We start from the raw sequence: 27,824 nt of genomic DNA, 5'->3' as shown, positions 1-27,824 counted from the left end.
CTTTTCCCATCCGGGTCCGCCCCGCAGCGCGTTACCGCCCCCACGTTCCCAGACACAACAATCAGCGACTTTGCCATTGGCTGGGACTGAAGGGAGAATGAAAGGCACCTGTGGGCGGGATAAACTTTAGGTCCCGCCCCCTTCTATCTGACGTAAACGCCGTCACTGGCGCCGCGGTTGGGCTATCAGCCGGTTGGAACTTTGCAGTTGGCCCGGCTGGGTTGCGCGTCCTGTTGCTTCATGAGGAGCCGAAAGGTGAGAGCGCCGGAGCCTTGGTGTGTCATGTCGCGTGGCGCTTCAAGAAACATCGGTGTGAAGGGCCCAGAACGGTCTCTTGGGATTCCTTTGCTTACGTGCGCGATGAATGTTATTGTGTATTATGAAAACAAGTGAGGGGTTGAAGTACTTTTCTACTACTACTACTTGACATTTATAGAGCGCTACTAGTGTTACGCAGCGCTGTACATAATAACTTTTGTTGTAAAGTAAATTGTTTTTCCTCTGTTGGTGCGCTGAGCATAAGTTGGTAACACCCCGAAAGTCTTCTGACATTGTGTTTCTGCTGCCTGCAGAACTTTTGCTACTTTTGCTAAATGTTCCCCTAACCCCCCCCCCCCCCCCCACCCCGAGTCCTTGGGACTCTGGACCAAAAAAAGGGAGTTTTTCGGCCTTTTTTTTTCTGATATTAGGTTAAGTTTTATTATGAAAACTTCGATCAGGCTTCGAGTCTCTTGAGATGTGACTTATGGAGGCATATTTTCAAAGCAAATACTATGACAAACAGCACTCTGGTCATAGTATTAGATTACATACTTTCACTCTAGACTTATACTGCATTTACTTATAATAGTTTCAAAGCACTTAGCCTTCCAAAGTTCCTTAGGTTTCTTTGGAACTTTGGAATGCTAAGTGCTTTGAAAATATGCCTCTATAGTGTACAGCTGTTTGGGTGAATGCTGGACGGGTGGGTTGGGGGTCTGTAGTGTGCAAGTGTGTGCGACTGCGCGTGTGAATTTGTGATGGGGGGGGAGGGGAATGGGACTGCGTGTAGGATGTTGGGTGAGGAAGCGAGTGTGTTGTGCAAGTGTTACTGTACAAATGGGTAGTAAACACACCGCCGTCTGTCATTTAAGTTAGTGTCTGATAGATGCAGGCAGCATAAGTGGGTGGGATGTACTTGGCTCGTTGTGATTGAGTGGGTGGAAGGCTATTTTCGGGTTTGTAGTAGGAAAATGTGTGTGCTTCTCCAGGAAGGAGTGGGTGGAATGCATGGGTACAGAATATGTTGGGGGGAGGGGGGATGTTTACAAGTGTGTCATTCGGATCAATGCATGGTTAAAAGTATGTAGCAGGGTAAGTGTAAAGTTTATTTATCTCCATTTATACCCGCTTAAGTGCATGGTTTTGCCAGTGTTCGCTTGTGTGTATGAGACTGCATGCAGTGTTTTTCTTTTGTAAACCACTCATGCTTTATATTGCACCCTCCCTGTTTCTACTATCTAGTAAGACTTTTATTCGCTACTTTTTCCTAAGACCATTTTCCCCAACTTACACTCAACGGTTCTCTTCACTTCCTTATCAAATGCTCTTCCCATCTGGCCCCCTTGTCTTCAACCCTGTCAAGCTCCTCCACTCATTCCTCCTCCTCCCCCTTCAAATTGGTCTCCTCTCTCCCTGTGAATCACTTATTCTCCTTTTCCTCTGTTCCCCTTCAGCTCTCCATACCTTACACCCCATTGAGTTTTCTTCATAGCAAGCCAAGAAGGTGTAGTATCTCTTTCGCACAAATATCTTTTCTCCAATAGCAGGTGTATATGGTCCTGGTGGTAGGTGTTGCTTTCCCCTGTGCTCTGCAGGTTTCTCTAATACTGCTGCAGTAACATTGGGTGCTGATCCTTCTATACTGACCTTAACAGGAGCTTGCAACAGGGTGGATTGGTTCTTGGTGACTTGACAGTCATATTTGTTTGTTTCTTCTGTTCCTCCTAGCTCTCTGTATGACTCCCTCTTGTCAGGCCATATTGCCTGCCACCAAATTTATTGCAGTTTATGCAATTATGCACAAAATCATACAGGTGCATAATCTTGTAATTTCCCATGGTCATATTGAATACCATTGAATATAGATGAATAGGGATTAACCCATTCCCATTGGAGTAATGTAAAAAAAAAAAAAACCTGTTGCCAAAAGCAGAGAATTAAACTTTGTTCCAAAAAACGGAGGCTGTGATATATTCTTACTTTTTTTCAGTTTTGTTTGTGGGTTTTTTTTGTGATCTGGCAGATCTGAGGCAGTGTTGATAGCCATCAGTGTAGAAGTTGGGAAGGGTGGGGGGAGGGTAAACTTGTAGTCATGGTCACCGTATGACAGAAATACCTAGCAAACAAACTCGGGGTCCCCACATACTGACCAAAGTGTGTATTCCTGGGGAAATTCTCTGTAACGGTAGTAGAAATTCTGCATGTAATATTTTACAAATTTTGCAGACTATATTCATATAACACTATCTTTTATTTACTTGATTCTTTTACATATCACCTCTTTGGTACAATCAAAGCAGTTTGCATATTATATACAGGTACTTTGTCCCTAGTGGGCTCACAATCTAAGGTTTTGTTCCTGCAGCAGTGAAGAGTTGTGACTTGCCCAGGGTTACAATCCAGTTCTCCAGCTTCTCAGCCACTGCAGTAACCATTAGGCTATAGAATAAGACCAACAGGATCCTAATGATTAAACAATAGAACACATTTGATTGCCAGAGGATATGTGGGCATCAAGTAGGCAAGCACAATATTTAGGAGCCACATTCGAACATCGGACACTGAGTGTGGTTATTAACAAACAACACAAATATAGTTATTAAATAACTTGTTTGTATTGAATTATAAATTATTACTCAAAGTTGTATGATTTGTATAGCTTCCTGAAAATAAGGCCTGGCCCCTCCTTACTATGTTGTATTTGCCCTTATACAGGGCTCAACACCCTCGCCCCTCTTTTTGGCTTGAGTCCCACCCTTACCACTGAATCCCCTTTCCCCTCACCAGCTCCTCCCCCACCATTCCTTCCGATTCAGATCCCCTTCAACCCAGTTTTCTTTCCCCATGCCATCAGCAAAATCGCAAGCTTTTTAGTTTAAACATTTGATATATCATTATTCATATGTATACATAGAATGTATACAATATAATAAGGCTAGAATCAAAATAAAAAGAATAATTACACATTTTAAAAATCTTTACTACTCTTTAAGTAAGAGAAGAGATCATGTTGTAGAGTAGGGATGGGCAACCTTGGTCCTTGAGGGCTGCCTGCAACCCAGTTGGGTTTTCAGGATTTCACCAGTTAAAATGCATTAGATCTATTTGCACATTCAAATAGATCTCATGCATATTCATCGTGGAAATCCTGAAAACCTAACTGGGTTTTGGCCCTTAGACTGAGATTGCCCATCCATGTCATAGAAAGAGGGAAAGCGAGAAAAAAAAAAGGTAGAAATCGAAAGCTGATAAGCTCTATTGCTAGGACACCAGCTGACCAAAAATTATCTTAAAAAGATTGTTTTTGTACCATCTACCATTCTGGGCAGGATTACAATCCTATCCTATATAATAAAAAGCATCTCCAACATTCTGAAGCTGACTCCATGGCACTGTGGCAGTGTAGGGTTCGTAAGTCTGTAGTTCAGCGTTTCATTGGCTCTCACTGTCCCCGCCCTCACGTTGAGGAAACTGAATGCTGCATAGTTGCCAAGCAAACAAACGCGACATCACAGGAACGAAGAACCAATCAGACAGAACGGAACTTGGAGGAGGGAAGTGGAGTGGATTGAATCTCTAACAATCAATCAAATACAGGGAGGTACGAACATCAGTGGAGGCAAGTGCTCAGAACGGAAGGGAAGACAAACATTTAATCACTTTGTCACTCACACACATACACACACACACACACACTCAATCACTCTGTGTATCTCTCTCTTACACTGTCTGTAAAACACACTGTCACTCTCAGTCTCTCACATTGGCAACTGTATGTTGCATTCTCACCAGTAAGGAGCTCTTCTGATGTGATTGTTAAACTGATTGAAGGGCCTGAACAAGGAAAACTTTTACCACATTGTAACACAGTTTACACAAAAAATATTGTATATAAAGAAATCTTACACATGTAAACAACAATTCAGAATACAACCGTGGAAACATTAATGGCAGGAACTCATTACATTGCTAGCGCCCGTTTCATTGCGTTAAGAAACGGGCCTTTTTTTTACTAGTAAACAAATAAAAATCAAAACAATAAGATATCTAAAACATCACAGGGCTTGCATCAGAAAAGCAGATCTTAAATTCCAAATTTAAAATGGGGATTATGAATTTTATGCTCTTAGCAGATGAAGCAGTATCCCATAATATAGAGGTCTGATAGCTGATGGTGCTGTGATATATTCCCTCTAACCCAGGGGTTCTCAACCCAATCCTTGGGACACACCTGGCCAGTCAGGTTTTCCAGGATATCCACAGTGAATATGCATGAGAGAAATTTGCATTCCCTACCTCTGCGGTATACAAACTTATCTTATGCATATTCATTGTTGGTATCTTGAAAACCGGACTGACTAGGTGTATCCTGAAGACTGAGTTGAGATCCCCTGCTCGAGCAAGATATGAAGGAGGTTACTCTAAAAAGACCCGCGTTTTAAAGATGGAATGTAGCAAGTGAGCAGATCAGAAGTGTAAGCCATGGTACCTGTGGTATGAGGCATGATGAACACACAGCAGAATTTTAAACTTGATACTGAAAGAAATTGGTACCCAGTATTGTTCCTTCAGGTGAGAAGTGACAGTTATAACTCTGAGCTCTGTGAAGAAGCTTTATTGCTATATTTTGGATTAATTGTCGATGGCAAGTGAGTTTTACTGAGCTGAGTAGAGAGGAGTTACAGTTGTCAAAAGCGATTTTGCCATCAGAGCACAGACAAATAATTGGAGTGTCTTGGCATGTAATGACCAAGGGGGAAAATCTAAGGGCAAATAATGTTTGGTCAACTATGGCAGAAATTTGAAGAGCCAATACAAGATATGAATTAAGAGACCCAAGGGTTCAGACTGTTCTGGACTGACATGGTGACCCTATAGATTTGAAGATCTGTTGAAAGAGGACCACTCCATCTGGAGAGCCTCTGATTTCTGTGGCTTGAGTTTATGCCTGTGGGCCTGTAACTAATTTGCTGCCATGTCCAAACATTTAAAGTTGGCAGGAAGCTGTGCATTATCTTGCTCAGTTTGGATGAGGTGCTGACTGCAGTCAACAATGAGAATTATATAAGCTACGAGAATGGTATGGGATTTGCGTTACAAGACGTATGAGGGGAGACTTGCGGACCTGAACATGTATACTGTAGAGGAAAGGAGAAACGGGTGATATGATACAGACGTTCAAATATTTGAAAGGTATTAATCCGCAAACGAATCTTTTCCGGAGATGCTAAGGCGGTAGAACGAGAGGACATGAAATGAGATTGAAGGGGGGCAGACTCAGGAAAAATGTCAGGAAGTACTTTTTCACGGAGAGAGTGGTGGATACTTGGAATGCCCTCCCGCGGGAGGTGGTGGAGATGAAAACAGTAACAGAATTCAAACATGCTTGGGATAAACATAAAGGAATCCTATTCAGAAAGAATGTATCCTTGGGAGCTTAGCCAAGTTTAGGTGGCAGAGCCGGTGGTGGGAGGCAGGGCTAGTGGTTGGGAGGCGGGGATAGTGCTGGGTAGACTTATACGGTCTGTGCCAGAGCCAGTGGTGGGAGGCGGGGCTGGTGGTGGGAGGCGGAGATAGTGCTGGGCAGACTTATACGGTCTGTGCCAGAGCTGGTGGTGGGAGGCGGGGATAGTGCTGGCCAGACTTATACGGTCTGTGCCCTGAAGAGGACAGGTACAAATAAATTCATATGTGCTACTTTTTATCTTGTTGGGCAGACTGGATGGACCGTGTGGGTCTTTTTCTGCCGTTATCTACTATGTTACTATGTTATTTGTATATGCATACATATGTGTTTTTACTTTATTCAGAAAGGTATTTTTTTGTGAATTTAGAGGACTTCAGTTTGGGCTATGACAGTTTTTGCCACTTATTTTCACTTTGGTGGACATGCAAGTTCATGGCTATTGATTTGAATCCTGTTTTTTGAAAGTGAGGGACATTCATATTTATGAAAACCGTATATTTAAAAATTGCATATTATAAAACTTTACATTTGCAACATACATTTTTTGTTTACTTTATATTTGGTTAGTGTGGACAAACTTTCTTGATAGCATATATTGGTTATTAGTAGCTGTCATAACATCATAAACAAGGAGCAGGTTTGAGGGGAGTGCCTGATGGACTCAAAAAGACTAATGTTCTCTTTAAACAGCCTGGGAGGTTAGAGTTGGTCCAGAGGGCAGCTACTAAAATGGTCAATGGTCTTCAATTCCAGTGGAGGGTGTCTGTGTGCTAAAGGACTCTCTTAACCGTAAAGTGGAGCAGCTTCTTGGGCAGGCCTTCTCATCAGCCATTGGATTTCAGGCTGCAGTATGCAGGTGCTAGCTGTGTTGTTGCACTGACTCCAGGAGATGGCAACCCTGGAATCTGGTGAACATCTTCTTTGATGTGTAGTTCCCCCCCCCCCCCCCCCATCTGTAGCTGTAGTTGTGGTGGCCTGCAGGTGGTTGAGATTTTGCCACTTGGTGGCCAATTTGACCTCCTGACCTAAGGCATGCCTCAACAGGTGCCCTTTTCAGGGCCATTTGCTTTTCGGGGAAGATTTAGAGAATTTGGTTGAAGGACCTGGGTGAATCCAGGCCTAGTACCACTCAGAGAACTGTCTTTATCTGCCATCTCATCAGGCGGTTGGTAAAACGCTCTCAAAGGATGCAGTTCGACTTCTGTTTTGGATGGTGCTCCTCTGTTCTCTTGCAGAACCCCAGGTCTCAGAATGCTTGTCCAGAGACTTGGGTCCCGTGGCCTTTGCAGTCCCTGGAAAAGGCCCACAATGAGAACTCACTGGGTCCCTTGGTGGAGCAGTTGGGAAGCAAACTCTTATTGCTTCACAAGTAGGCTTACAAAATACCTCCACCCAATGGGTGTTGGAGATGGTGAGCAAAGGCTGAGGTTGAATGCTATTGAATATGTATGAGGAAGGGGATAGCCTGATCCCAGTGGAGGAAATCCCCCAGATAGTTGTTTTTCAAAGCCGTTTTATACCTTATCGAAGCCAGTTGCAGTTGAACTGGAAGATCAAAGGAGGAAAATATTGTCTACCAAAAATCCTATATAATAATTCTCACCTCCAACATTCTGAGGCTGCCTGGAACAATTGTTTCCGCTGGAGGTGATGTCCCTCATGTAGTAGATAATAGTGATGTCACACAACCCACAGCAGATTGGCCAGTAGAAGGGAGAGGGGCGGAGCCACGATACAGGGAGCAGCGAATCAGCACAACATTGGGAATGCACAGCAGCAGGAACAAAAGCCTCTCTCACACAGTTACTCTCACATACATTCTCAGAGGAAAACCTTGCTAGCGCCCGTTTCCTTTCAAACAGAAACAGGCCTTTTTTACTAGTAAATAAATAAATGCCGATAATCTGAGTGATAAAGAAAAGGTATCTGTAACCTTGGTTCTCTGACGGTTGCATTACAGTAAAGACCCTGGTGGATCATATGCTTGAATCATCATTTTTCTGTGATCAGATGATTTAAAGTTTTCTGGCAACTGGAGAAACGTTTTCATGACTTTGGTATGTTCCAGTGATGTTTAAAGCCAGCAGCAATAATAAAACATAGAATAAACATTTTGTATGTAAAAGCAGGGGATTGATTAAAGTAATTGATAGTGGTTGATATGCACCCTGCAGAATGAGCACTTTAAGACGTTAAGACTGATCCATATCTGCTTTCCTGTATACTGGAAACACGAGGTGTCCTTGAAACACGAAACAATATTGCTATGGTGATTCATATACTTGAAATCCTTGAACAGGATATTAAGTACTCATAGATCTTGGGTGCTTTATTTTTTATCCTTCCTTGTGGTTCTGAGGATAAACTGAAATTAGATTTGCTGCTTCAGTCATGATGGTTTTATTTAAAGTGTGTGTGTGTGGTGAACAAGTGGTTTTTATAATTCATACTAAGGCTTCAGTTGAGTTTTGAAGTTCTTTAATTTAGATGAATATGTGAAATCCACATCATATTATTACTTTTAATTTGGCGGCAGATTAAGCAGCATAGGCTGATGTGAGAGTCATCCTTTTAACTTGATATGCAAAATGGCCAGACCGATCCAGCTGACATAATATATAATTAGACTGGGTAGCGATTCTGTCTTGTACTCTTACCCCCAGAATTGTGAAGTTGGTACACCAAAACTTTGACTCCAGCTCCAATTCTGACTGATATTAGGCTTTACATTTTTTTGTTCTAGATATAAAGTACTAGTAAATATAACTTATTATTTAGCAATACTTTAGATCAGGACAAAGATAGGGGGTCCTCCGTGTGCAAAAAGGGGTCCATACACTTGGCAAAGTTCACTCGGTATTCCAATAGGAAGCTACAGCATTCGTAACAGAGAATTCTCCTTCCAACAAGACAGGTTTTCAACCCAGGTGTGTCCTGGAAGGTCTTTGTTTCTAATCCTGCTGCCTCCTCAGCAGGGTCCTTGTTATGGGTCCCTTTTATACTCGAGGTGAACAAGTTCAAAACAGACTTCAGCATAAACACTATGGGGGCATTTTCAAAAGAAAAACATTTAAGTCCAAAAAAAAGTCGTGTTCAAAATGTCCAAAAACAATGATCTCACAGCCATAATCAAACTGGAAAAGCTTCTAGATTTCGTTATAGCTGTGAGATGGGTGTTTTTGCACTGAAAACTTCCAAAATGAATAGCCATTGTCCAAAGCGAAACATCTGTCATTTGAATGACAAAAAAACAAAACAAAACAGAGACATGAACGTCTGTCTGGCATTGTTTTCAAAAATATGGCCCCACAGATCTCTACAGAACAGAGGAGTAGCCTAGTGGTTGGTGCAGCGGACTGTAAACCAAGGGACAGGTTCAAACCCACTATCTTTTACAAAAATAAAATAGTGGAGGAGTGGCCTAGTGGTTAGGGTGGTGGACTTTGGTCCTGAGGAACTGAGTTTGATTCCCACTTCAGGCACAGGCAGCTCCTTGTGACTCTGGACAAGTCACTTAACCCTCCATTGCCCCATATAAGCCGCATTGAGCCTGCCATGAGTGGGAAAGCGCAGGGTACAAATGTAACAAAACTAAAATAGATACTATTGGAGATTCTACATGGAATGTTGCTACTATTGGAGATTCTACATGGAATGTTGCTATTCCACTAGCAACATTCCATGTAGAAGGCTGCGCAGGCATCTGTTTCTGTGAGTCCTGCGTGGCCACATTGGTGATCTGCAAGGGCCGACTTCTACATGGAATGTTGCTAGTGGAATAGCAACATTCCATGTACAATCTCAAATAGTAGCAACAGTGGAGGAGTGGCCTAGTGGTTAGGGTGGTGGACTTTGGTCCTGGGGAACTGAGGAACTGAGTTTGATTCCCACTTCAGGCACAGACAGCTCCTTGTGACTCTGGGCAAGTCACTGGCCATGGCCATTGTCACTGGCCATTGCCCCATATAAGCCGCATTGAGCCTGCCATGAGTGGGAAAGCGCAGGGTACAAATGTAACAAAACTAAAATAGATACTATTGGAGATTCTACATGGAATGTTGCTATTCCACTAGCAACATTCCATGTAGAAGCCTGCGCGGCCACATTGGTGATCTGCAAGGGCTGACTTCTACATGGAATGTTAGTGGAATAGCAACATTCCATGTAGAATCTCAAATAGTAGCAACAGTGGAGGAGTGGCCTAGTGGTTAGGGTGGTGGACTTTGGTCCTGAGGAACTGAGTTCGATTCCCACTTCAGGCACAGGCAGCTCCTTGTGACTCTGGGCAAGTCACTTAACCCTCCATTGCCCCATATAAGCCGCATTGAGCCTGCCATGAGTGGGAAAGCGCGGGGTACAAATTTAACAAATAAAATAAAATAGTGATCTCTCCTGCATCTGAAAAAAATACCTATTGTGCCTTAATGTACACTACAATAGCCTTCAGGCTTCCAGGTATCTTATATTTATGTACAGTAGGTATTTTTTAGTTTCTGGAAGGCTCAATTTATTTATATAAATAGTTGAAGTGGAACTTGAACCTGGATACCTTGGTTCACAGTCCACTGCAGTAACCACTAGGCTACTCCTTTGACCTGCTTTTCGCTTTGTTCAGAGTGGTCATAATACTTTTCAGCTGAGATAGAGCCTAGTTTTCCTTTTCAGTTCCTCTTTCAGCATCCACTGGGGGATTAAGGAAGGGTTATGCCTTAATCCCTTCAATGGTCAGCTGCTCAATTTATCTAGATAAAAACATCATTTTTACACATGGACGTTTCTTCCCATTTGGAAATCACCTGTTGGACATCTTTGGGCCCTCACTCCTGTCCAGAACACACCCCAACACACACCCTTGTTATTTGGACAAACTGCAGTGTGAAATGTCCAAATTCAGACTTTCCAAAATCAGGACTTTGGAAATTTTTAGCAGATGGACTTTTTTTTTTTTTTTTTTTACAGAATAGCAATTATATACTTAAGAATTTTGGTGAAATATGGGGAAAATGGGTGTTGGATACTGTGAATCAGACGGACTTCACTTCTCTTACACTCATAAAGAACAATTCCTGATCTCTACTGCAGTAGCTTCAAACAGCAAATGCAAACCTTGGAACAAGAAAAAGGATATAATTAAAAATAGATTTCTATAAATTAAACTACTATCTTCTCTCTGACAAGCAGATAAAAGTTTCAGTAGATGTCGTGGGTAATCATTTGTACTAGGCTGCATTTGGTTTGCTATACTCAAAACAAAACCCAAAACCTTATGAAATATCACAAAATTATTATAGAAAGAATTGTACAAGAATTAGAGAGAATTAAGTCTTTAATTACAGCATCTGACATCAGTTGTAAAGTTATAACAAAACTTACAAAATCTAACATCAGTACTTCTGGTAATTATAAGTAATTAGACTAATTAGATAAAGAAGAGAGAAAGGAAGAAGAAAGTTTGTTCCTTATACAAAGGTCACAGAACAGAGAGAGAGAAGATAAAGGAAGAAAGAAAATAAATGAAAGATTTGTAGATATAGAGAATTAGATTCTAGAAGATACGAAATGGGGGGGGAAGCAACCCCTCCCCCAGGAAAAACAGGCCATTTGGGTGGACTTCCAAGCATGCCTAGTTTTTCAGAGTTCCTTTGTTATAGGCTGTGGTGAGCATCCACCTCTCCTCTACCCTGGACCAATCATAGGTGCTGCATATGTGCTGGAGGCTTGCAATTGGTCCTTGCCATACCTTTTCTCAGTAAATACCTTTTGTAACAGGATATACCAGGTATCTAAGTTGCCTTAGCAACATGAGGCCCCATTTTAGCATGTGACCAGCCATAAATTCCTTCATGTGGCTGATAGGAAAAGAGAGAAGGGGGAAGGGAAATAATGTAGTATACCTGAAGTAAAGGTTTATAGTTTATAGCTAAAATTATAGGACAGGTCTTTCCAGAAAGCTCTTTTAATCTCAATGCTACAATAAGAAGGACCTTCAAAACTGCTTTAATCCAACAGGTACTTTATTTTTCTCAGTCTCTGCTTCAGTTCGGGGTCATAAGAACATAAGCATTACCATTCTGGGACAGTTTGAAGGTCCATCAAGCCCAGTATCCTGTTTCCAGCAGTGGCCAATCCCGATCACAAGTACCTGGCAAGATCCCAGAACAGCAAAACAGATTTTATGCTGCTTAACCTAAAATATGCAGTGGATTTTCCCAACTTTTCTTTCAGGAAATTACCCAAACCTTTTTAAAACTCTGCTAACTGCTTACCACATTCTCTGGCAACAGATTCCAGAGTTTAATTACTCATTGAGTGAAGAAATATTTTCTCCAATTTGTTTTAAATTTACTACTTAGTAGTTTCTTTGTGTGCTCACTAATATTTTTGGAAAGAGTAAACAAGTAAATCACGTCTACCTGTTCTGTAGGTAATAAACACAGTTATGCACCCTGGAGTAGAGTCAAAGGGCAAAGGCCATAAATCGTGAAGCCCAGGAACTTATGATCTGATATGATATCCTTATGGGGCAAACAGGCCTGGGAAAGGAGGAAGCATAAACAAACATGAGAATGTGGATTAGCAACTTAAGGGAAAATTAGATGGTGAGAACAGAATGATCTCTGAGGAAGATAAGTGCTAAAGTAATGTGAAGCATTGTTTAACATAAACGTATATAAGCAGCTGAACCAGATCATTACTTTGGAGAGACGGGTTCAGATAATACCTTTGTATAGCAGAGCCCGTTCTCCCATTAGAAACTATTAATTATATCTGTACCTTTATATATCTGTACTTAGGTAATTTCTTTTTTATTTACTTACCATTCTCATAAGCGGCAGCCTTGGTCTTTTCTCTCTACGAATTTGTGGGTAACTGGTATATGAAGATTTGAGAGGTGGTAAAAAAACCTAAACATTTACAGTGAATTTAATTCAGTTCCAGTATTTTATAAGCCTCTATCATCTCCCCTCAGCCATCTCTTCCAAACTGAAGAGCCTAGCCTTTCCTCATAGGGAATTGTTCAATCACCTTTATCATTTTCGTCACCCTTCTCTGCACCTTTTCTAATTCCACTATATCTTTTTTGAGATGCAGTGACCAGAACTGCACACAGTATTCGAGGTGCAGTCGCACCATGGAGCGATACAAAGGCATTATAACATTCTCAGTTTTGTTTTCCAGTCCCTTCTTAATAATTCCTAACATAAGAGTAACCATACTGGGTCAGATCAATTGTCCATCTAGCCCAGTATCCTGTTTCCAACAGTGGCCAAAGCCAGGTCACAAGTACCTAGCAGAAATCTAAATGGTGACAGCATTCCATACTACAATCCCCAGGGCAAGAAGTTATTTCTCCATGTCTGTCTCAATAGCTGACTATGGACATTTCCTCCAGGAACTTGTCCAAACCTTTCTTTCAACACAGATTCACTAACTGCTGTTACCACATCCTTCAGGAAAGAATTCCAGAGCTTAACTATTTGTTTAGTGAAATAATTTTTCCTCCTATTTGTTTTAAAAGTATTTCCATGTGACTTCCTTGAATGTCCCCTAGTCTTTATACTTTGGAACAACTAAAGAATCGATGTACATCTGCTTGTTCTACACCACTCAGGATTTTGTAGACCTCAGCCTTATCTCCCCTCATCCATCTTTTTTTTTCCAAGCTGAAGAGCCCTAACCTCTTCAGCCTTTCTTCATATGAGAGGAGTTCCATCCCCTTTATCATTTTGGTCGCTCTTCTTTGAACCTTTTCTAATTCCGTTGTATGTTTTTGAGATACGGCAAACAGAACTGAACGCAATACTCAAGGTGAGGTCGTACCATGGAGCGATACAAAAGCATTATAGTATTTTCGGGCTTATTCACCATCCCTTTCCAAATAATTCCTAGCATCCTGTTTGCTTTTTTGGCCGCCGCTGTACATTGAGTAGAAGATTTCAGTGTATTACCTACAGCGATCTTTTTCTTGAGTGCTGACCCTCAAGGTGGGCCCTAGCATTGGTTAACTATGATTCAGATTATTCTTTCCAATGTGTATCGCCTTACATTTGTCCACATTAAAATTCATCTTCCATTTGGGTGCCAAGTCTTCCAATTTCCTAAGGTCTTCCTGCAATATTTCACAGTCTACATGTGTTTTAACAACCTTGAATAGTTTTGTGTCATCTGCAGACTTAATCACCTCACTCATTCCGATTTCCATATCATTTATAAATATGTTAAATAGCACCGGTGGCACTCCACTGTTCACCCTCCTCCATTGAGAGAAATGACCATTTAACCCTACCCTATGTTTTCTGTCCAATAACAATTCCTAATCCACACCAGAACACTGCCTTCTATCCCATGACTAATTTTCTCAGGAGTCTGTCATGAAGAACTTTATCAAAAGCTTTCTGAATATCTAGATACACTACATCAATGTGCTCACCTTTATCCACATGTTTATTCGCGCCTTCAAAGAAATGAAGCAAATTGGTGAGGCAAGATTTCCCTTGGCTGAACCCATGCTGACTCTGTCCCATTAAACTATGTTTGTCTATGTGTTCCATAATTTTTATTTTTTTTATAATTGTTTCCACTATTTTGCCCGACACTGATGTCAGGCTTACCAGCGTGTAACTCCCGGATCACCCTGGAACCCTTTTTAAAAATCAGCGTCACATTGGCCAGTCTTCAGGCACTTACATATTACTAACAGCAGATCAGCAATTTCATTTGTGAGTTCTTTGAGAACCCTTGGATTTATGCTTTCTTGGCCGCTGCTGCTCGCTTAGCAGAGGGTTTCAACATATCAACTATGACGCCTAGATCCCTTTCCTGGTTGGTGACTCCTAATGTGGATCCTTGCATCACGTAACTATAGTTTGGCTTCCACTTTCCCACGTGTATCACTTTGCTCTTGCTCACATTACAACTCATCTGCCATTTGGATGCCCAATCTCGTGAGGTCCTCTTGCAGTTTTTCACAATCCTCTTGTGATTCAACAAATTTGAATAACTTTGTGTCATCAGCAAACAGGGGTGTAGCCAGACAACAGATTTTGGGTGGGCCTAAGCAAGAAGTGGGTGGGCACCAAGTTTTTTCCCCCCTACCACCAAAAAAAAAATTCTGAAGCTGGCGGGGAAAATGCTTCTTTCCACCTTGGCAGTCTTCAGCAGACGTGCGCTGAAAACTGAACATGTGCCGGTATTGTGGAGAGTAGCGTTTTCGTTACCATCAGGGGGATGTCTTCAGCTGGCAGAGCTTGGGATCCCTACCAGCTACAGCTAAACATGTACTACTGTTGGGTGGGCCTGAACCCTAGGTGGGTGGGCCCAGGCCCACCTGTAGCTACGCCACTGTCAGCAAATGTAATTATCTCACTAGTTATTCCCATCTCTAGATCATTTATAAATGTTAAAAAGCAGCGGATCCAGCACAGTTCCCTGAGGAACCCCACTATCGCCCTTCTCCTATTCGGCTTTAGTAGGCTTGGGACCCCCTAACTATTCTTCTCCTTGGATAGTTTCTCTCCCATTCTAGGCACTATCCCCCACCCTATAATGGTCGAGCACATGTAGCAGGGAAGTCTTTCTCTGTGAATTGGTAATAAATGGAAATAAATCAGAACATGGAATAACTTAATACATTATTATTTGATTAGCTTTTGAAGGTAATCCTTGTTCAGATTGGAATTAAGCAAATGTTGACAAATATCAGAATATATAAGTGAAACAGAAAAGCATTCCAAGGACAGTCTCACAGGAAGAGGGTGGAGTGGGTTAGGTGAGAAACGGAGAGAGCTGGGTGGGTGAAAAACGGGAAGAGATGGATGGCTGATAAGAGTGACAAAGCAGTATAATTTTATGATTTGTATTTGAATATTTTTACTGCTGTAATTGTCTATTGCTTATGTTTGATTTATTCTTACTGTACACTTCTTGATTGAATTCCTTCAAGAAGGGGGTAAATAAATCCTAAATAAGTAGATGTACCTGAATATGTTAATTGCCTTGAGCTCAGATTTGGAAAAGATAAGTTATAGAAAATTGGATTTGAGATTTACATTTATCATTACCTACTCTGAGTAGTCTACTTCTATTGTTTGATTAAAAAAAAAAAACATTGTTATTTTACAACCACATCATGGATATGTCATTTGGAAACAAAGCATTACTTAGATCAGGTTTTCAACCCAGTCCTTGGGCAAACCCAGACAGATTTTTAGGCTGCCCACAATGAGGGTGGAGGAGTGGCCTAGTGGTTAGGGTGGTGGACTGTGGTCCTGGGGAACTGAGGAACTGAGTTTGATTCCCACTTCAGGCACAGGCAGCTCCTTGTGACTCTGGGCAAGTCACTTAACCCTTCATTGCCCCATGTAAGCCGCATTGAGCCTGCCATGAGTGGGAAAGCGCAGGGTACAAATGTAACAAAAATAAAATAGATACTATTGGAGATTCTACATGGAATGTTGCTATTCCACTAGCAACATTCCATGTAGAAGGCTGCGCAGGCTTCTGTTTCTGTGTCAGACTCACAGAGGCAGAAGCCTGCGCGGCCACATTGGTGATCTGCAAGGGCCGACTTCTACATGGAATGTTAGTGGAATAGCAACATTCCATGTAGAATCTCAAATAGTAGCAACAGTGGAGGACTGGCCTAGTGGACTTTGGTCCTGGGGAACTGAGGAACTGAGTTCGATTCCCACTTCAGGCACAGGCAGCTCCTTGTGACTGTGGGCAAGTCACTTAACCCCCCATTGCCCCAGGTACAAATAAGTACCTGTATATGTAAGCCGCATTGAGCCTACCATGAGTGGGAAAGCGCAGGGTACAAATGTAACTTTAAAAAAAAAAATAATACGCATGAGAGAGAATTGCATACAATGGAAGCAGTGCGTGAAAATTTACTGTGGGCATTCTGAAAACCTGACTGGCTGTTTGTCCCGAGTTCTAGGTTGAGAACCCCTGTTCTTGTTTGTTTTCTTTATTTTTGTAACTCTCTGTCTAAAGAAATGGTTTGTAATCGAAAATTATAATGGTATCATTGAAGTTTTGATTCCTCTGACCAAACTATTGTTGTTGGATGATGTGAACAACATGTGATGGATTTATTTGTTTGGTTCAGTTTACAGGCAGTGGGCGATCTGCACGCCAGAAGAGCAGAACCTGCAGAACAGATCAGGAGACTGAACTTTGTCCCTCTACAAGAACAGTGTGCCTGGTAAAGGATAGTCAGTTTTACTACTTCCTAGTGCTTGAGAATTTAAGTTTGCATCATAGCACATATAATGGAACCCTATCTAATATTTATCTTTTGATAGGAAAGTCAAATTATTGGTGGTGGGGGGGGGGGAAGATTCCTGGTTATCTTTAGTAGAGTAAGAGGTGAATGCTTTTGGGTAGAAGCAGCATTTCTTTTCATTTATTGGAGGCCTTTGAAACTTCTTTAAAACTTCTAAAACCACAAGTTCAGAAATCCCTGGGCAGGTCTATTTTTGTTGGTAGCCAACCCACTATTTGGGGGGGGGGGGGGGAGAGAGTTTCTATAAATGGCGCTCAGAAATCGGCGCTAACCGCTATTCTATAAAAGACGCTTCAAGATGAGCGTGCTTTATATAATAGCGCTTAGTCCAGTGGTTCCCAAACCTGATCCTGGAAGCACCCCAGCCAGTCAGGATTTCAGGATACCCACTATGAATATTCATGAGAGAGATTTGCATGCACTGTCTCCACTGCATGCAAATCTCTCATGAATAGTCATTGTGAGTATCCTGAAAACCTGACTGGCTGGGGTGCCTCCAGGACCGGGTTTGGGAACCACTGGTTCAGTCGATTTCCTGCGGTGGAATTTATGCCAGCTGAAACCTGATGTAAAATGCCGGTGCCCAGCTCATGGAATTTCAGCATATCAATGATGCTATTCTATAACAGTGCATGATGCAACTTTCTGGAACGCCCATGCCCATCCTCTGGCCACACCCCTTTTGAGTTGGACACTAGAGGATTTAAATATGGGGTGTTATAGCATGCAAGAAGATGTGCACACAAATTCCAGTTAGTGCCAGTGAAGTGCAATTATTGGTGAGGCTCATTCATATTTGATAGCTTATTAACCAATTTAATTGTGCACGCGTCTTGACGCCGTACCTAAATTTTGGTGCCATATATTGAATCTGGGAGTATGTACAGAAGGATACTTCATGTTTTCAACAGCCCCGTTTCTAACATCTTTCCTCAGTACTGGAAACTTGAACTCCTAGCAACACGTTCCTACCAGAGCTCCAGTACTAGGAACTCTTCATATGGGATCAACTTGTAGTTAGAGAAATGGAATGATTTAAACAACTTGTTTTCACTCTTAAATATTTTTCATGCACCTTTTTTTATACTTCAAAGGTGTAGCCACTTCCAGCATAAAATAAGAATGCTCCCTATCAAATGCTCATTAAGGCATGTATTATAAACAGTTCAAAGACTGAGGAAAGGAGTTTTGAAATGGTAGTGTGATCTAAATAAGCTGCTTGGCTTTTGTTCCAAAAGTATGAAATTTTAGAAAATGTGAAGAAGTAGGTAGGAATAAAACCCAAGACCTAAGAAGCAGTGAAAGGAATCTAAATCTAAAATATAATTGTCTTCGGATGGCCTAATAGTGACATAAAAGTGGTGGATTTAGGGTGCAGAAAAAAAAACAACTCAGGGGTCCTTTTACTAAGCTGTTTTAGGCACTAATGGGTAGCATAACATAACATGTATTATACATATACTTGTACTGGTTATTACTTGTGTAAGCTACATAGAGCTGAATAATTATATTCGGATAATGTGAGATACAAGTATCAAATAAATAAATAATGCAGCTTAAAAGGGCTTAACCATGGGACGTGCTCAGGCATCCTGTGGTAAGTTTGACATTTGTGTGCACAAACTGCACACAGAGTATATATATATTTTTTTCCATGGAAGAGTGTGTCAGAGGAGTGGAAAGTAGGAGTTTCCACACTAATCGCCACATCTGCATTACTGCATGCTGACTAGCACAGGATTAGTGCATGAGCTCTCACCGCCTACAAAATGGGTGGCACAAGTGCTCACACAATCATTTTTCTTCAGTGGCCACACACTACTACTACTAATAGCATTTATATAGCGCTACCAGACGCACGCAGCGCTGAACATTTGACATAGAGAGACAGTCCCTGCTCAAAGAGCTTACAATCTAGGTAAAACAGACAGACAAGACATTACGGGCAAGGGAATTACAGGGTAAAGAGGAACAGAGGAGGAGGAGGGCAAATGAGTAGTGGTTAGGAGCCAAAGGCAGTAGTGAAAAGGTGAGCTTTCAGCAATATACAAAATTGGTAAGCTGTCTTGGTCATCGATATATATAAATGGCGAGTGTCGTACTCACTCGCAAATGCGCAGTAGAGACTCTCTCTGCCCTGCCCCGCGTCAATACGTGATGACGAGGGCGGAACAGAGAGGGTCTCTACTGCGCATTTGCGAGGGACACCGCCGTCGCTAACGCTCCCCCCACCCGGAGTCGCCGCCGCCACCCTCCTTCCACCCGGTCAGGCCCTCGCTCCGCTATTGAAACAGCGAGGGCACGCAGCACACAGCTCTGCTGAGCTGCCGTCGGCCTTCCTTCTTCTCTGCCTGTGTCCCGCCCTCGACGACGTTACGTCACACGAAGGCGGGACACAGGCAGAGAAGAAGGAAGGCCACGGCAGCTCAGCAGTAGAGCCGTGTGCTGCGTGCCCTCGCTGTTTCAATAGCGGAGCGAGGGCCCGACCGGGTGGAAGGTGGGTGGCAACGGCTCCGGGGGGGGGGGGGGGAGGAACTCGGAGGGGGAGTGGCAGCGGCGAACTCGGCGGCGGGGTGGGGGGCCTTTCAACCCCCCCCCCCCTCCTATACTAGCCCGTTTTTACGGGCTGAACGGCTAGTTAGAACATATAGGGACAGGCTTATGAACCTTAACATGTATACACTGGGAGATAGGGGATGTTTAAATACCTCAGTGGCATTAATGTACAGGAGGTGAGCCTTTTTCAAGTGAAAGAAAAGTCTGGAATGAGGGGGCATACGATGAAGTTAAGAGGAAATAGGCTTAGGAGGAAACTGAGAAAATACTCTTTCAAGGAAAGGGTGGTGGCTGCATGGAGTGGTCTCCCAGTGGAGGTCGTGGAGACAGGAACTGTCAGAGTTTAAGAAAGTGTGGGACAGACGCATGGGATCCCTTAGGAAAAGGAAGAGTTAGTAGTTATTGAGGATGGGCAGACTGGATGGGCCATTTGGCCCTTATCTGCCATCATATTTCTGTGTTTCTATGTAATATTAGCACACGGCCATTAATTGAATAAAAGGAAAATCAATAAAAATGGCTTTAGCAGGCTGGGAAGACCCATGTAAGGGTGCACTAAGACCACCTGTTGCTTGCAGCTAAAGGACCCCCTTAGTAATTTAGCATTGATTTTCAGCACTATTCCCATAAATTAGGCCTATAAATTTAGCCTAGTGGTTAGTGGTATTCCTATATTTATAAGCAAAGGTTTGAAGCTTCTAAATTAAGATGAATATTTATCTGAACATTTCAGCTCTTGAGTTTGGCTGAAATAGGACACAAATTTAGGAGCTTAGCTGTTATAATATCTGGCCCAAAGTGATTCTGCAGTTTAGCAATTCCTTAAGTCCTTGATCTTCATTTCCACTTCTTGGCTGCCAATGGGTCACATTATTGGGATATCCCTAATGAATATCCATATGAGAGAATGTCTTAAATGGAGTCAGCAGGCATGCAAATTTTCTTCATGGCTATTCATTAAGGATTTCCTGTAAACATGATCCATTGGCTGCTTTTGAGAACTAGACTTGAAGACCAAGGCCTTAATTTAGTTTTGCATGAAGGTTAGCTACTTATAATGCAACTAATGAAGCAGACAGTCAAACATGATGGGCAAACAGTTGTCTGAAGGGGAGGATCTGGGCTGCCTGGCTTCACCCTTCCACTGTATCTTTCCTCCCATCCTGTGCTGCCCTTTGCACCATTTTTTCATAGAGTTAGTAGACCATGGCTTCCATGCATCACCATCTCATGGGCACACAAAATCTGCACTCCTCTGCCTATTATGTTGGTCAGTCACACCTCTTGTGTACTTGGTATTTTGTGGGGCCTATAAGCAGTGCTGTCTGCTGGTAGTAAACTCCAAGGACACACATAACTATGTTTTATAAACGGGGTATTTATATTCTTAGAATATCTGTTAATTAAACGTGTATTTGGACTAAACACATCTTTTTCAATTGTTCTGGTTCTGACCAATAAATCTTTCTTATGAAATGCCTAGGCTTCTTCACACAAAAGCGAGAAACGTCCTGTCAAAAAGGTAAAATGTGAGAAGAGCTCTCTGGTTAAAGCGGACTTGCAGGAGCTTGTGTGTGAAAGCGGAGATTCTGCAGAGCAGCATGCAGTGCATCCTGCAGAGGGCAGCATGACAACAGGAGAAAAAGGGAAAATAATTCCAAAGAGAGAGAACAGTGCTGCTGTGACCAGATCAGTTCAGAACAGTAGCAGCTGCTTGCCAAAGACTAGTGTGCTGCCAGGTGATAGGAATGAAGGATTTGATCATACCAGTCTTGTCCAACGTGCCACGGAAGACAATAGTGGTGATGGAAGTGTATTGCTGAATGTCACCAATCTGGAGAACAGGGAGGTGCTGAAAACTCCGTTTCAGTCGGATACCAGTCTTCTCTTGGACGAGGACAGTAACCAGCCTATGCCTCTGGGACGGTTTTTTGAAAATGCTGACCTTATGCAGGTAAAAAAAAAAAAAAAAAAGTTCTCTCTGAAGACTTTTGTGGCTAAAGTATTAAGCTTAGCAGCACAGAATTTGAGTAGTACATGAGTAGAAACTGAATTAAACAAACTGAGTTGCTTACAAATCTGTTTTTGATGTGCAAGTGGAAAACGAGCTTTGGTTGAATTGAAATCAGATTTATAGGGTCTGTTCTGGCCTAGCAGGTTGTACATTTCCCATGTATAGAAGGACTATAAGCCAAGTCCAAATCGGGGCATTTCTGGCATGTAACAAAGGTGGGAGAGGGGAATGTGTGGCTCTGGAAGACATATCTAACCAGCTTCCGCAAAGCTCTGAAAACACACCTCTTTAACAAAGCTTACAAAAGTCACCCTCAATGATACAAATCATCCCCCAAACCACCCAAGCACACCTAAAACACTTCTCACACAACATACCCAACATCCGCCTATCTAAATCCTCTTTTACCTCAGCTTATGATCAACTGTATTTAAACCATGTACTGACTTTATCATAACCCTACTCTGTAAGCCACATTGAGCCTGCAAAAAGGTGGGATAATGTGGGGTACAAATGCAATAAATAAATAAATATGAACAAGGCCCTCTGTACTTGGAAGGGGCTTTTATTTTTAATTTTTTAGTTTCCCAGATTTACCTTTTTGATTTTTCTTGGCTCTCATTTTCTCTCCTCTCCTTTGTCACCGCACCTTTAGTATTATGTACATTTAGGACTCTGCCTATAACGCACAAATCTGGGCTTTGATTTTTAAAAAAATTAGCACTGCCATTTCATAAACTGCGCTCAGGGTCTGGGCCCATTTATAGAATAGCGTTTGGCATTGCACGAGGATTTACACCAAGTGAAACCTGGTGTAAATTCTCATACCTAAATTAGGCAGGGATCTCCCTTATTCTATAACACTGTGTGCAAATTCCAGGAATGCCCCTGATCCTCCCATGGTTGCACCCCCTTTTCTGATCTGCGCAATTCCCGTTGCCTAAAGATGCGTGCATAAAGTTTAATACCAATTAGCGCTAATTGATTAGTGCCCATTTGGCTTGTCTGTCAGTTGCACACGCAAATTGGGTATGCGTCCAAATTTGCATGTGCAGTTTTGAGTCCCATATATAGAATCCCCTCTCCCCTCTCAAAAAGACAGTGGATCTATAAAAGCTAGAGAACGACAACCAAAATGATAAAGGGAATGAAAGGAAGAAGGCTTAAAAGTTAAAGATCCTTAGCTTGGAAAAAAAATGGCTGAGAGAGCATGAGTGGGGTGGAAGGGGAACAATTGTTTACTTTCCATATAATTTCATGGAGTGCCCCCTAGTCTTGTTACTAACACGTAACAAGACTTTAATAAAAAATGGAAGGTTTATTTTCCCTCCTTTCAATTCACTATCAAGTTATGAAATTTATTGATAGGATGTGACTAAAGCAAATAGCAAGGGGTTTGGACAAGGTCCTGGAGATAAAATCCATAAACCAAAAGGAATCCTGCCTGGTACTTGTGACTTAGATTGGCCCCTGTTAGAGGATACCGAGCTCAATGGACCCATTGGTCTGATGCCGCATAGCTTATGTGCCCCTTCCTTCCCTGAAATCTCCACTGCACAGCCTGGCATATTTGCCTGGGCGCCTCTCGTGATGGTAACTTTAATGGCACTGATGATAGTTGTGTTCTTTCTTCTTTTTTTTTTTTCCTGGTTTTCTGTAGCAGCTGTGAAAAACACTTAGCAGTGTTGCAACTTTCTATATCGTATTTGATATATCACCCTTGGGTAAGAGAACCAACAAACCGGTTTTACAGTACAATGGGTTTTTTTTTTTGGTTTTTTTTTATTACATTTGTACCCCGCGCTTTCCCACTCATGGCAGGCTCAATGTGGCTTACATGGGGCAATGGAGGGTTAAGTGACTTGCCCAGAGTCACAAGGAGCTGCCTGTGCCGGGAATCGAACTCAGTTCCTCAGTTCCCCAGGACCAAAGTCCACCACCCTAACCACTAGGCCACTCCTCCACTAGTCCTGAAACTAATTATTAAAAAAATCACAAAGCCATTTTATAAATTCCAAATGAAATAGAACCTAAAAGGGTGGAAACCATTTAGTATAAACAACCTGAAGATAAACAAGTGCCCCAAAAATTAAAACAAAGCTAAAGGTTTCAAGATTGGGATTCAATCTGAGATGGATGGGAAGGGAATTCCATAGTGCTGGAGCAAGGTTCTAAAAAACAGACTTCCAGGTTGAATCTAGCCTAGCTGTAAACAAAGTTGGCATTACTTTTTGATTTTGAGATCTTGAAGACCTCAAAGGGCACTTGGGGATCAGAGGATTGGCCAAATATTGGGGCTGACCTGACCTGAATTAAAACACACTATGGGATAAAACCCAACTCTTACATTTCCTGTGATAGGCACACACAAGCTAGTGAGTTTTACAGCTTATGGCTTGGTTTGCTAAATTTCCAAATTGTTGTTTATATTTGTTTTGAGTAGCCTCAAAAATATTAACTTCATGCTTTTTTTTTTTTTGCTTTTAATGAGAGCTATTTTACTTGTCCAAAAGTAATGTTCCTTTCTTCCACACCAGATGAGAATTGTCTTTTTGTTTGCTTGTCCTGATTTTATCCCTCAAGGACATTCCACCAGTCGTTCCCAGCCATGCCTCAATGAGCCGGAGAGAATTCAGGAAACTTCACTTTAAAGCAAAGGAGGATGATGATGATGACGATGAAGACGACGATATTGGTGAAGATTTATAAGCGCAGGACAGACCAGGTAGCTGCTATTTTTATTTAAAAAATTTAGCTCTGGCAGTGGTCTATTTCTTTGGCCATACCAGACTGGAAAAGAAAGTAGACTGGTCTGGAAAACAACCAAATCTGTTGTGAAGTAAGATTCACATTTTAATTCCAATATCTGAACCAGATGATAAAGGCGATGTCTTACACATCCACAGCCTGAGTTAATGCATATTTTTTAACCATTCCCTTCTGATCTATTTAATTATGTTTGGTCTCGTGCTTACCATTTGACTTTTTTTTTTTTTACTTGTCCGTTCATTGATGTCTGTTGCCTTTGGTATGAAAAAAGTGATTTTTATAAATTATATGTTTTATTGGCTGAAATATATTGTTTGTCTTTTTCTCCCAGGAACTATAAAATGACCTGAAGACCCAAACATACTGCTTATGACACATAGTATTGGAAGAAAATGTCTGAAAATCTTAAATGACTGCAAAGCTATTCTTTCTAGTCAAATCATTCATAGTGTATGTACAAAAACTGTTGGGTTCTTTTTTAAGTTTTGAAAATAGTTACACACAAATGTCAGTAGCTCTATAATTTATATTAAATTGTTAACTTCAAATGTTTCAGTAACTGAACTGTAAGGAACTAAACTTATTGAAGGATGCACCTGGGAAAGGAGTGATGGACTAATAACCTAATTATAGAACAGTCTGGTGGTCATCACTGACCTCAGTAGACAGACTGAACCTTATGCCATTCTTAATGCTTTTTATAGGTACCATTCCCTCCAATGCAGGACCGTGCCAGTGTGTGTGATGGGGGGGATCTATCCTTAAATTTCTGTTGTACAATTGACAAGATTAGAAAGTCCTTACAATTTTCACATTTGTTGATGCCTCATGGGCAAGTTCTGCAGGTGATGCATTTGGTACCTTTAATAAATTTGATCTCACATTGAGCAATTCTGCCTGGACCGTTCAACCAATACAAGAGGGTACGGCTGGGATCTCTGCAGAAAACATTTTGTGTTTTTAATATTGGCTTTGAGCTAAAAGCCTATTGGTTTGCTTTGCTAATAGGACAAAATGATTTAGTCCCATCTTTCGTTTGTGAAGGGAGGAATTCTTGAAGGTTTCTTTTGTTTAGTTTCCTTTAAAATCATACCATAATGGCGATGTGTGCACTTTCATTAGTGATGCAATGAAACATTTCAGAGCAATGCAGTTGATGTAAATAAGAATATTCTCTTTTCCCCCAGCAAAAGTAACTGCAGCAGCTTTATTCTGAAGCTCTGTGAACATCCAACTATTACGAATACAAACAGGAAGTCCAAGACCAGCCACAAACCCATCAGTCATGCTGGCTCATATAAGCAATAGGAAGAGTAGCTGATCTGGCAGCATCTATCACATGATATCCTGTGTGGTGCAAAAAATTGTGCACGTGTTGGGTATCTTATAGCAGCTGCTTTGAAGTGATGGTCCAGGACAGCCAAGAGTCAGAGCCAGGCCCTGGGCAGGCTGCCCCCACCTCCATACTCTGGATGCAGCAGCTGCTGCCCCTCACTAGCTGAGGCTGCCACCGCCCCCTACTTACCTGTGTCAGTGCATCTGCTCCTCCCTAGTCTCCAAGGAGCACGCAATTGCCATTACACTAGCAAGTCTGCAGTTAACGTGCCTAACTTTAAGGCACAAGCACCTTACACTAGCTCAATAGTTGGTGTAAATGCTCACCACTAGCTGCTAGCATGCAACTATTGTTAATGCTGTAACCTGTGCGTGCAAGTGCTAGGCACCCCCCCCCCCTTGTAATTACACACCCTGGATTTTGCACACACAGTTTATACCTATAAAGGCAGTAGTTACCTGTGTAACTGCTAATTAATGCCAATTAACATTAATTAAATTATATGCATAACTGACAGTATTCAATAACTTGCACATGCAACTTTGCGCACTGACTAGATTCCATAAATGGCGCTGAAAAATTCCAAGCGCTATTCCACAAAGGATCTGTATAGAATAGTGCTAAGTGCACAAATGGTGCTTAATTTAATGCGCCAGTGGAGTCAATATTCTGTAACAAAGCACGTAAATTCTGGGAATGCCCCTGGCCACACCCTTGTGAATTTATGTGCGGAGTGTTAGAATATCATCTGCATGTAAAAGCCAATTAAGGTAAATTAATACCAGTTGGTTGTTATTGTTAGTGCTGATAGCTCATTAATCAAGTTGCGCTCACATATCGGCAGTGTATGCTGATTTGTGCACGCAACCTTAGCTGCCATAGAATCCCCCAGTAAGCGTAAAATTGAGTGTGCGAGTTTATGGAATTAGGAAGGGTTAAGGTATTTTGTAAACACAACCTGAATACTTGTTGGGATGTGTTATGTTTTTTTGTTTTTTTTTTGGGAGGGGGGGGGTTCTCGGGGTTCTGTACAACTAGTTTAAACTTCAGCAGTAGATAACTTTTTTTTTTTTCTCCACGAATTGCTTATAGTAGAGGAAGTTGAGCTTAATTAACACTGATGTTTGGACAGTTGGAATTTGGCTGTGGTCAGCCAGATAGCAGTGTACAACGCAGCCATGGAACCATATAGGATAACACTTCAGCCCTACTTCTGCTTGTTAGTTTCAGCCATTATACAACTGCACCACCCAGTGGCCAGACTCCAAGTAAACATACACTGGTACCTAGAAGGAGTGATTGATTTGTAGACCCTCATCCAGGACTGTTCACTATGATGGCTAAGCCAAATGGAAAGGGGTGTATAAAAACGGATGAAAAGCCCTGGCTAGTGGCAAATCCAGGTTCATAACTGCAGTCCTGTTGAAATAAAGAAACTGGCAGTATAGTGATTGCATGGTTGGCAAGGTAAAGGGTGTAATCTGTTTTTATATACTTTTGGTATTAAAATTGTTGAATTGAAACTGAATCTGTGTGAATTCTGATATTTGTGTGTCTACTGGTTCAGTGTGCCTGCCTTTTGCTGCTGCAGTAAGTTTCCAAATGTTGATCATTGCAGTGTGATACACTGTGGCCAATAAACGTTTTAAGCTTTCCAGTATCCCAATCACATAAGACATCAATTCTCATGAATGCCATAGCTGAAAAATACAGGACCCTTCATAGGAGCACACACAAAGGTGTAACCAGATGTACCTCTTTTACCAATCATGCCAACTTTTATACAGACTGAAAGGCAAAAATTACATGTGTTTTCCCTGTTTTGAGGTGTTCATCCTATAGATGGATGTGCTTAAAATGTTTATAGTTGTGCATGATGTTTTCAGTAATTTGCAGCTTTAGATAACATGAATCAGCAGTTTGGATTTGGACCTAGATTTAATGTAATAATATTAAGAGCTTCACAGACAAGGAAAAGGGTTGTTATATATTTTCACATCCTTGTAAATTACTAAGGAGGAGCAAGCTTGTAAATTATTTTTTTACTTTTGCCTCAAAAATAAATTTAAAAAAATATAAGTGCTAGAGCTCTACTGGAAATCTGTTTTTATATACTTTTGATATTAAAATTGTT

The 27,824-nt window shown here is 41.6% G+C and overlaps 1 protein-coding gene across 1 annotated transcript; it reads left to right on the top strand.

Moving 5' to 3' along the window:
* Window positions 1-175: 175 nt before the first annotated feature.
* C13H1orf174 (chromosome 13 C1orf174 homolog) lies at window positions 176-27,824 on the top strand. Its single transcript, XM_030185846.1, has 5 exons — window positions 176-255; window positions 16,839-16,934; window positions 21,055-21,525; window positions 24,169-24,310; window positions 24,686-27,824. The coding sequence occupies exons 1-4, from the start codon at window positions 241-243 to the stop codon at window positions 24,292-24,294; spliced, it is 708 nt and encodes a 235-aa protein (XP_030041706.1). The 5' UTR covers window positions 176-240; the 3' UTR covers window positions 24,295-24,310; window positions 24,686-27,824.

This window comes from Microcaecilia unicolor, chromosome 13, assembly GCF_901765095.1.
Source record: "Microcaecilia unicolor chromosome 13, aMicUni1.1, whole genome shotgun sequence".
Taxonomy (NCBI): domain Eukaryota; kingdom Metazoa; phylum Chordata; class Amphibia; order Gymnophiona; family Siphonopidae; genus Microcaecilia; species Microcaecilia unicolor.
Note: the sequence above shows the minus strand (reverse complement) of the source record. Positions and strands in the feature narration are given on the sequence as shown.

Coding starts and splice junctions, on each gene's coding strand:
- C13H1orf174 (XM_030185846.1), top strand. Junction 16,935..21,054: donor CTACAAGAACAGTGTGCCTG/GTAAAGGATAGT, acceptor TGAAATGCCTAG/GCTTCTTCACACAAAAGCGA. Junction 21,526..24,168: donor AAAATGCTGACCTTATGCAG/GTAAAAAAAAAA, acceptor TTATCCCTCAAG/GACATTCCACCAGTCGTTCC.